This window comes from Cherax quadricarinatus, unplaced genomic scaffold, assembly GCF_038502225.1.
Source record: "Cherax quadricarinatus isolate ZL_2023a unplaced genomic scaffold, ASM3850222v1 Contig812, whole genome shotgun sequence".
NCBI classification, from domain to species: Eukaryota; Metazoa; Arthropoda; class Malacostraca; order Decapoda; family Parastacidae; genus Cherax; species Cherax quadricarinatus.
This window is the reverse complement of record NW_027195838.1, coordinates 59,182-70,525: the sequence shown is the minus strand read 5'-3', so window position 1 is coordinate 70,525 and position 11,344 is coordinate 59,182. Positions and strand designations below refer to the sequence as shown.

At 39.5% G+C, this 11,344-nt stretch overlaps 1 protein-coding gene across 1 annotated transcript; it reads right to left on the bottom strand.

Moving 5' to 3' along the window:
* Positions 1-3,101: 3,101 nt before the first annotated feature.
* Positions 3,102-4,144, bottom strand: LOC138851508 (uncharacterized). The gene is made up of 3 exons (XM_070080701.1): positions 4,114-4,144; positions 3,712-3,857; positions 3,102-3,617 (listed from the first exon to the last, which is right to left on the bottom strand). The coding sequence occupies exons 1-3, from the start codon at positions 4,142-4,144 to the stop codon at positions 3,240-3,242; spliced, it is 555 nt and encodes a 184-aa protein (XP_069936802.1). The 3' UTR covers positions 3,102-3,239.
* Positions 4,145-11,344: the final 7,200 nt, after the last annotated feature.

Genomic DNA, 11,344 nt, shown 5'->3' with positions numbered 1-11,344 from the left:
TATATATATATATATATATATATATATATATATATATATAATATATATATAATATATGTATATAATATATATATATATATATATATATATATATATATATATATATATATATATATATATATATATATATATATATATATATATATATATATATATATATATGTATATATGTATATATATATATATATATATATATATATATATATATATATATATATATATATATATATATATATATATATCTATATATATATATATATATATATATATATATATATATATAATATATATATATATATATATATATATATATATATATATATATATATATATATATATATATATATATATATATATATATATATATACAAACACACACGAACGTATCTGAATTGAATATACTAGAATTTGTGTACACAGACATTTTTTCTTACCATGCAAACTTTGGAGAGTATGTACGAGGTGACTACGTTACCAAGGATTGAAAATATAGTTAGTAACACAAAGTTTGGTTGTAGTCGGCTGTCAGGTACTTGGGTGAATAAGATTTAAGAATGGTGTTGGCGACATAGAGGGGTGGTGTTCGACCTGAAAATATCAGATTATTAGATTATTTAGGAAACTACTATTGAGAATCATTGATCTTGTGAAGCCATCTTTATGGATGTAACGTTTAACTCGTTGTTGGACAGTCTTTCTCTGGGTTCTATGAGGAGGACCTTGGATTATATAATGAATGGTGTTTACTACGAGTGGCGGCATGTATAGGTCCTCTATATTTTAAGTTTATCTTAATTTTATCCAAAGGAACATTAACGGCATTTGTATCATGAATCCAGGGTAAATCCTACATCCTGATCTTCCAGCTTCTGTTCCGCAAAACAACACCTGAAACAAATCTGCTAATTTTTGTTTTGAACTCTTGGTAATTTTAGCTTATTATATTTATTTGTGAGAGATAATGACATTTATGGAAGAGTAGAGGAAGTATAAACATTTTACAAAAGTCCTTAATATGAGGCCGAACTTGGTTATAGCTACAGAAAGAAAGAATAAAAAGCCTCAGTACCATGGCTGGAATAGTTGGTGAATAAATGCCTTGGCTAAGTTTACTTTCTGTGTAATAAATATAGTGGAAGATAAAGTCAGTTATTTTCGAATTCTATTACAGTTCTTGACAATAACAGGTACACCTCATACCATAACTACTCTGTTATCCTCATTGATGGTTGCCAAGTATCCTTTTGCATTGAATTTTATCTGGATTTGTTTTTATCCTCCTTTATCTCTCTCATGCCGCAGTTTCCTGTAGTTCATCACTCATTTTCCCTATTGCTGTACCGGTTATAAGATTGCGGTTATTTATGGAGATGGAAGACACCACTTAAACATCTGCAAACACTGTTATGATCGTGTCTATTTAAATTGGTACAATGATCTATTCGGGTCAAAAAGTTCTGTTTATGGGTAAAATTAAACTGCCAGGAGCTGTTTTGGATATCGTCTCCTGGGAGAGATATGTGCAACCCCTCGTGGACACCCCATCTATGCTTACTCTAAATGTTAGGTAAGCTGTGTGAATAAGAGGAGACACAAGACCTTTACTAATATGTAGTAGCGTTCCCAGTTGTTAATAACTGTAGGACTGGTGAAATAGGGTACTTGGAGCTGTGTAAATTCACTATCAATTCTTGGTTGATGGACACTATCCTCATTGTCCACTCTGGGTTGGCAAGACGTCATTAGATGCCTAGTGATGCCTCTATGGAATGCAAATGTATATTGTATACGTAGATATGTGTATGTATATATATACATACATGAGTGTGCATGTGTATGTATGTATATATGTATGTGTTCATAAGTGAGTAAATGTATACATACGCAATATTAATCATGTATGGACTTGTGTACTTATCATTTAAAACATAATAGGAGGCCACTGTTAATATGATGTATGCTTTATAAATACTAAAAAAAAACACTCAAAAATGTCCTGAGGCTAGTTCTATTATATATTCATAGGAGTAGTGTAATTTGGTCGATCTAGGAACACTGCCGGATAATGACCATGGAAAATGAGATAATGATGGGGTCTGTATGACCTTAGGGCTAACAGGGTAATTGTTTAATATGATTAATCATGCCCCAAGGGGATAGAGAGACTTATTCCTATACATTAATAAGTAGGTACATAAAGTAGAACAAAGGATTCGGGTGTGCAGGTGGCAGATTCCAGGATAATGAGTGTGGAAAAGAATGTGATAATGGGTGGTCTGCATAAGCACAGGTGCTGTCAGGGGGTACAAGTTTAATATGTTTAATCATCCCCCCAGGGGATAGAGAGATTTATTTCTGTGTAATTACTAAGTATAGGAAGGTAGGTAATGATCACTTCTGACTCCCCAAACTCAATCACTCTGATAGATGGGAGAGGCAGTACAAAAAAGGATTCAGGTGTGCAGGTGGGCAGATTCCCAGGATAATGAGTGTGGAAAAGAATGTGATAATGGGTGGTCTGCATAAGCTCAGGTGCTGTCAGGGGTACAAGATTTAATATGTTTAAACATCCCCCAAGGGGATAGAGAGAGAGACTTATTTCTGTGTAATTACTAAGTATAAGAAGGTAGGTAATGATCACTTCTGACTCCCCAAACTCAATCACTCTGATAGATGGGAGAGGCAGTACAAAGGATTCAGGTGACTGGGTACAAGCTTACCATCTCCGAGGGAGTCCCCCCCCCCTTCCCTGGGCTGCGACTCACTGACGCGACTGTTGCTACTTCACAACACTGCTGGGTTTAAAGAACGCGGTAATGGATGGGTAGCTGGTCCCCCGAGGGAGTGTTGCTCGCCCGTCCGTACCTCAGCAAAAAAAAAAAAAAGGTTCTTCCGGGTACTACGGTAGTGTTTATTCTTGCCAGCTGCTAGATCTTTCCAGGTGGGGGAGGCTTAAAGCAGTGAGAAAAGGTCATCTAGGGAAGACCTTTGTGCTGATAGAGGTCTTATAGGAACTTTGTCATATACATTTTCCTCTCAGATGGGGAGAGGCTTAAGTGGTGCGATATTGTTTATATATATATATGTTTAGACTAGAGAAGATAGTAATATATAGTTATATGTAAATAAAAATCAGAGTTTGTCAATATTTTTATTAATTCACATACAAAAGGGCAAAAAAAAGCTGTGCAAAGTTTTTTAGCGCGAGCAAAGGGGCGAAACTGTGCGAGTTTTACTGGTTAGACTGAATGACTGCGCTCCTCCTGTTCACTTTCTGTAAGATTGATAACCTCCCGCTCGAAAATGATTTCCTTTTCAGGTACATCAACATCTGCCGTCTTTACCCCTTCTGCTGGCTTTACTCTCACGTCGGGGGTTTTCCCTTCCTTCTCCGACTGACTGTCAGGGTGCGCTTCAAGGTCGCCAGTTTGTTCAGCACCTGCCGCGGCAGTGACCTCAACAGAGTCATCAGATTGAGCAGTATCGAGCGTAGAGAGGTCCACAACGAGGTCATCAGACTGACATGAGGGAAGGCTCTGCGTTTCATCGTTGTCGAGATCTGGTTCTTTCTTCATAGGCACCTCTATATCAGATGAACTGATCCCATCTTCCACAGGCTGTAAGTCATAAAGAGAACATATTTATCACTTTCAAATAAAGGAGTGGGACTCGTCTCTAATCTACCAAAGGAGGGAACATAGAAAGACATACCCTTTCCTGAGGAAGTCTTTGTTTGCGTTTCCTGCTATCATCACAATGACACCGCTTTAGGAGTTTGAAGCCGGTGTGTTCCTTCCCTTCCAATCTACCAGCCGATAAAATCAAAACTTTACAAATTCTGACTGGTCCAGTGAAAACTGTTGAAGAAAAAAAAGGAGACTCAACTTTAAAATTATTATAAGTCTCTTGCGCTCGTTTTGTTTCGTTAATATTCAAAGAGAAGTATCCAATCTACCAGCCGATAAAATCAAAAACTTTACAAATTCTGACTGGTCCAGTGAAAACTGTTGAAAAAAGAGACTCAACTTTAAAAATTATTATAAGTCTCTTGCACTCGTTTGTTTCGTTAATATTCAAAGAGAAGTTTTTAGCAAAATAAAATGTCTCGCTTACCAGAATCGAGAATGTCTGCTTCCTTCACCATGATGAGAGTAAAAAGGCTATGGAGAGGTCAGCCTCTATCTTTTTGCGGGGAAGACAGCTTCAGCGGGCTCTTATATACAGCTCAGAGAGGGCCTTACCAGCCAGGAGGGGTATTTGGGGGATACTCTCGTCAGAGGTGACCTTCCTCACAGAGGGAAGCACAAAGATAACCTTGTCTACTTAGGCAAAATGTATTTTCACAAGGAGGTAACATTTTAAAATTCTCTCTAGCATATGCTATCACTAATCTGTCATTGATAAAAAGCGATTTTTCCGAGAAATTTTTTTTAAAAAAATATAAAGCTCTTTCTAATCCCACAAGGCTTGCTTTATGAATAAACATCATAACATATAGACCGCAAGTGAGTGAAAAATCACTTTGTGTTCTGCCAGATAAACGATATAAATATTTAATTTTATTTAGTTTAAAAATTTTTTTTAAATTTATGCCATAATTCTCTGGTTTTTTCCCGTAACTGTCAAAGAAGAAGGATAGACTATTTTTCTTGTCCAAGAGAAGAGAAAAAAAATGACCCATTACTTTTGAGCTGTACGAAGGAAGAATATTACTTACAAGCACTATGGGCCTGTCTGAGGGATAGTCATCTAATCTTATTTGCTGTAGAGCGTCTATAGTGAAACAGCCAATATATGTGACTTTATTTCCTAGGGCGGGAATTAAACTATTATTTATTTCTGCGCAATTCATTTTTTATTTATGCTCGCACATCACAATGAACAGATCTATTCTGGTCGATGGATAAAACACCAGTGGTCTGAGCAAATAATAAAACTACCTTATTATGAGGGGCGGGCTTAGAGAACTGTAATTCAATTCTCAAGTTACCAGATTTTTCAATCGGGAGAGCGTCTTCCACTTGGCTGTCGGTTAAATTGAAAATATTGATGGTTCGCCCGGAGGCGAATGATTCATAGAGAATTAAATTTTCTTCCTCAATGCCCAGAGAGTTAATTGCCTCATAATATAATTTACTATAATGATGGGGGAAATCACTGCTTATGCGATAAACTGTATTATTATTAATACATACAGATAAACTGGCTAGATCCCCATGCTCAAAATATAGGCCATTCTCCTTATGTTTTCCTGCATAGGCTGTCATGGGCAAAATTACCATGAAAATTTTGGCGGGAATTACATGACCCCATGGCTGATCTATTAGGAGGCTCGTTTGATTGTGACCTAGCACATAATTTTTACTTAGAGTGCGATTAAAAGTATATATTATCGGCTTTGCGTCTAAGGCTAGAGACTTGTTCAAGGCCATATAAGCTGATGTATATGGGTACACCCTATTAAGCCAAAGTTTAGCGTAATTAATATGGAGCTGGTATGTGCTGGCATCATCGTCTGTTTTCAGAGTCCACGCTTGAGGGGATAATTCCAGCCTAATTTTTAAATCGATATTGTCAAGCAGATATTGGTCCAGAGTGGATATGTCCAGAGCCAAGGGAAAACACAGAGTTATGCCCTGTTCTTTATCATTCTTTGTCAGTATCTGTGGTTCTTTTGCCGATGTGCGGGCGAAATAGGCTGTATCGAACAATTTAGTTATACCTTCTCCTCCTTTAAAGTCGGGCAAGAGATACCCCAGTCGGGCGATACTCGGCAACTGGCTTCGTTTTACTGAGCTGCAGAGTTTAATGAATGACCAGTAATTAAAACTAGAATTTGTTTCCGTTATTTGCTCGCCCAGGAAACACTGGACACTTTTAAATAACGTGTTGGAAAATCCATTGATGAGTGCAATGTTGCTTGTTTCCCCTAGTGGACTTTGCCCATCGGCCTCTGTTAGAGTCACTCTAAATTCTATAACTATTTTGCCTAAATCTAGAAATGCTCCGGGAACTCCAGGAATTCTAAATTCTAGAAAATTATCTTTTAGTTTTTGAGAGAGAGGAAGGTTTACTGGTAGAGTATCAAAACTCTGAGTGCGAGCTATGGAACTCTCAACTTGTCTCAGTCTATGCGGTCGCGGGAATTGATTAATGACGCTGGAAGAATAATCATTTAACGGGACTTTGAGTCCGCTGTTTTCAGCCCCGACACCCGCCATGGCTAATAAGCGACTGTTTATACGAGAGAGAATACATCCGTTTTATAAGCAACTCGGCTTCGTCGGCGTTTATTTAACTTGCATTTATTCAGCCGTCGCTTAGTCACCCTGCTTACTCGGCCACCCGTAATAACCTTCTTTGCGACACCTTTTAAAGCATCTATCCCGTGAGATTTAAGAGCAGCTTTCATGTCTGTTTTTCCAGACTGATAATCATCGAGCATTTTAGTTCCAAATTCTACTGCACTTGGCGCAGCCACTCTGAAAAGAAAAGGTAAAGCTCTTTTAGCTAGTCCCGCTAAAGCCGAAAAAAATCCCCCACCTCGGACTCTGTATGGCGCGTGAAAAGTTTGTATATCTCCCAGACCACCACCCACATGGGAGGGTTTTAGGGAGAATAAACTCCGAAATTCCTGCTCAGAGGGCACTTGAAAGGGTACACGCATGTTTGGCGGTTAGAGAAACAATAACCATTTTTACGCAGAGTTGGTTCTATTTATTTATCGGTCTTACATGTAACACTACGGTAGTGGAATGACCGCTTTCAAAAGACAGATTACGACCAAACTGATCTGTCATTTTGATAGCTATTTTATCTAATTTAGTTACGCATAGAGGTTTGTACATCATAGGATGAGCACCTTTTGAATAACTCTCCTGAAAGGCGAAAGCATCCAGAATATTGACTAACTGACTACCGTATATTTGCGGTTCCACAATATCACTATATCACATAATCAACTCCGGCAGTGGGATCAGGTTTGAATGGGGCAATCTGCTTGGGGAAGGAGGTCCCCTCGGGCGCGTCACTACGAAATAAATAATATTTTTCAGCGCTGCTAAGCCCAAGCACCCGAGCTATTCTCGGTTTAAATTGAGCTTTAAATGAAGTGGCAGCATTGTTTTTTCCCGTAAAGGTTCGCGATCTCGTCGAAACTAAAACCCTCCCAATTCCGACATCATAATTGAGTATTTTCCCTTTCGGGAAATGTGCCGAATAATTATCTCTAAAGGCTTTTTTTAAATCTGCTGTTAGCTGTCGATTAATTTCTTCAATAATATGGCTGGCATCTGTCGATAACACATCATTTTTTGGTAGAAAGTGATGGACTATTTCTTCTGTACTTATTCCTGTTTCAGTAATGTGATTTTGTATAATGTCAATACCGCATTCGGCATCGTCTCTTGTTAGAACATTGAATTTTTTGGGATACAAAACATTAAGCAAGGCTATTTCGTAGTTCAAGGATGGATTTAAAGGCGTTGCAGTAATTATATTTTGAAAGGCCGAAGCTGTATTGTCGAAAATGTCAATATTTTCTAAACTGCTCAAATAGATATATTTCCCCGGACCCCCTCTGTCCATGTTGAGGGACAGAGACAGTATGAGACAAATACAAAATATAGACCATTATATATATTTTTTAAAGGCTTAAAAAAACTTTAGTTTGAAGAGTTTACATTTTTATTTTTTTATTAGTTACAGCATTTAGGAATAAAATATCCACATCATCGTGCTGTCGTTTGCGTTTTCCGCGTGAAGTGACCTCGACTCCATCAGGCATGTCCATTTCACGCATGCCACTGTCTCGTTTAGTTCCAATCCCACCGGCTGGTCCGACGTCAGCACCGTTGACACCGCCGCTGCCGCTGCTGCAGCTGCTGTTGCCGCTGCCGCCACCGGCACTGCTGCCACCGCTGATGCTGCCAGTGCCTTGCTTCTCCACAGACAGCTGTAGTATTTCCCGTTCTAGAGCTTCGGGGGAGGCGCCGCGTTCAATTTCCACCTCATCTAGGATGATTTTAGGTACTGCCAAGTATGGGCTCACTGACGGCACGAGCAAGCATGTCTGAATTTCCCGTTTCAGTAATATGTCTTGAAATATGTTAATGAGAGGGAGATATTCAGTGTGCCATTCATCGGCCTGTTTTCTGCTCATGCCAATGTACTGGGGTAAAATTACCCGTTTGATGTTGCCATTGGCTATCACCGCCCGCCCCAGGGACACCAGACATAATTTAAACCAAATTCGTCGATTCTGTTGCGTGTCCTTGCTCAAACCGCGTACATAATGCGTGTCGAGACTACGCTCTAATTGCTGTTGCGCAATTTCATTCTTTTCAAGACAAGGACCCGCTGAGAACTGACATATTAGTGCTGCAAGGTGGGGTCTTAAAAAATCCTCTGGCCTGTCGTCAAGGGTGTTGGTGCATGGTGGGGGTGATTTTAGGACAATTTCCCCGGGTGTGCCCCGATCTGCAGCTATGGCACGGTTCACCAGGATTAGCGATTTTCGCTCAATTTTGGAAAAAGGATATTTTTCCCAGAGTGAAAGAGCCGGCTCGTAGGGGCGAGCAGAAGTAGCGTTGTGGGGATACACGATACAATCCCCATATTCCAGGAATTCTTCACCCGTTATTCCCCCGACAATTACTGGAAATTTATATTCCATTCTCGTCAACAGTTGGGTTCCTTAGAGTCCTCGCTGAGGGAGTGAGACGGATAATGTTTATCGGTACGTCGGCGGCAGGGTTTAAATACCGCGCTGCTGTAGCCTCCCACTCCTGCGGGTGGGTTTGGTAGGGGTTTGGGGGACCTCTCTAGGTCGACATTCGCCTAAGGTGCTTATACAAGCTTTGGGCCCCTTCAAAAGCTTCTATCATATCCCGGAAATCATGCGTAGCATATTCTAAGCGTCTGATTTCAGCCGTCAGTTCTTTCTGATTAAAATTGTCATATAATTTTTCAATTTCATCAAAAGTCTTAGTAAATCTGGTCATGGGGCAATTGACTTTGAAGGATTCGTAGGTTTGCCATAAACTTTGTATCACACGAGCTTTGTAACACACTTGCTGATAAATCTTTCGTCTTGACGTTAATTGATGTAATAATATCGACAAACTGGGGTCCTTTTCTCCTTCTTCATTCAACGGGAGATTAATTCTCTCGGGATAATCAACTGATGGCTGGTCCATTTTTTTTTTTTTTTATGAATAGCACTTCGAGAAGGAACTTCTTGTCTCTATCCTGACCCGGTATTTACTAAAGCGGGCAAAGCTCTTCTCTCGACTTTATGAAAGCTTAAATTTCAATAGGCTAGCCAGAGCGGCTTTTTTTCCGCGGTCTTTTTAACATAAAAACCGCCTAATAATTGTTTTCTCGCCTTGTGATTTTTTATAAATCTTGGCTCTAATCTAATAAGGCTCACTAATTCCCCTACAACGGGCAAAAGTTTTTTATCGATGTACGCTCGACTGCTTGTCAAAGATTTAATGATTTGTAAGATGTTTAAATTATGGTATGGAGGGAATAAAATACCTCTCTTATCCCACCGAATGAAAGAATTATTCTTGAATAGATTCAGCATAGATTTCGCGTATGGCAATTCTTCTCTCGTGAAATACAGATCAATTATTTCATTTAAATTTGGGGAAGAGTCCTCAGGCGAGAGAGAAAGACTGTTGTTTTTTCTTGATATTAAAGATAAAAGTATTTCCGGCGGGAGTTTATTATTATTGGCTATTATTTTCTGTTTCGGATTTTTTTTTTTTTTACTCTTAGACTCCTCGCGGCAACTACCGCGGGCGCGCCCGCCACCGCAGCCGCCGCAGCCGCCGCCACTGCCGCCACTGCCGCCACCGCCGCGGGCGGCATTACAGCGAGCGAGCTTATTTTTTTTTTTTTTTTTTATGGGGGACTCACCAGTCTCAACAAAGAGCTCGGGTGGGTGCCCGCTCGTGGGAGGTGGTAGCTCGAAGCGGTAATTACCCTTATGAGGGCGAGTTGCTATGCTGGGGCAGGAGCTGACCTTCTCATCCTTGCTTTGGGCTGGTTTCACTTTCACTCTCGAGAGGCTGGAAGATTCCTTCCTACGCGCCATAGTGGTGGTTGCAGTGCTTCTGCGAAGGCGGGGAAAAGGAGATTCGCGCTTAGGAGTGGGTAAGATATTTGTTCCATTTTTAAAAATATATTTTTCGGCGGTTAGCCGAGGGATGAGACAAAATTCCTTTACCACCATTTCGATTATTTTTTACTTTATAAAACTACTAATCAGCGAGATGACCAGAGGTAAGAGTGTAGTTAAGATGGCTCCTCCACGCTTCGAAAGAAGAATATTTTTTTTTTTTATAAAGTGGAGTTCGTTTACGGGCAACGGTGAGAATGTCTCCTCTAAACTTCTTTAATTTGCTCAAAATAGTCGGTTCTACTGTTAGATTTTTCTTAAGAAAATTAGTAAATATCTCAGATATGCAATTAATTTCTTTTTTTTTTAATTCCTTAATAATACGATTGCGAGCTTTAGCTGGAAGTTTGTTTAATAAAATTAATAACTCTCTGTGTTGCACTGCCAGGGGCTTACCCCTGTCTGACATTTTGCATGTCCTTCTCGTGCACCCAGCTATCTGCACTTCGGGGATAACCCACCCAGCTCACCAGATATTCTCTACTGCCCTCAGTTTTTCTTCTCCGTCTCAATATTTTAATGGGAAAAAATTCAGGTAGAGATGTTTCTATTAATTCCTGAGCGTAAAATTGCCCGAGTATTTTTTCCCCGCTCAGGTCGATAAGAGAATATGTGGGGATTACTTGCGAATTATCAACCGATTGGATTTTAAAAATTTCTTCGGTGTTTTGAGGCCAATAACTCTTGTGAAATATCCCCCGGTGGCTAGTTATCCGCACATGCGCTCCAGGAGTCAGTCGTGGACTAGTACGAGGCTGATGAGGACGGGCATTTAAATACATTAGCCCAAACTGCTGACGAATGTCTCGAGGAAGACTCAGAGAATGCACTTGTTGTGGAGTTTGACCTTTCTTGAGAGAGGAGTGAGGAGTTGAGTTGTAAGTTTCTACTATGGCTGGTAATACCTCTATATATTTTAAAGAATTTGTTAAAGTCATATAGCGGTAGATTCTATGCTTAAGCGTGCGAATAGCCCGTTCCGCTATTGCAGCCTTAGTGTCCGAGAAGGTACTGTATAATTTAATATTTTTTTTTTTTAGGTAATTCAGAAGAGGACGATTATAAAACTCGGTCCCTCTGTCTGTGTGTAATCTCGAAATTCCACGGAAGGTGGGGCTTTCTATAATATTTCGTAAGGCTGACAAGACGCTTTTTGAG

What these genes read in the sequence shown, in the direction of transcription:
- LOC138851508 (XM_070080701.1), bottom strand. Translation starts at nt 4,144, where the DNA reads ATGGTGAAGGAAGCAGACATTCTCGATTCTG. An exon ending in AGCAGACATTCTCGATTCTG is followed by an intron (nt 3,858 to 4,113) that starts GTAAGCGAGACA and finishes TTTCTTCAACAG; the next exon opens with TTTTCACTGGACCAGTCAGA. An exon ending in AAAGACTTCCTCAGGAAAGG is followed by an intron (nt 3,618 to 3,711) that starts GTATGTCTTTCT and finishes TATGACTTACAG; the next exon opens with CCTGTGGAAGATGGGATCAG.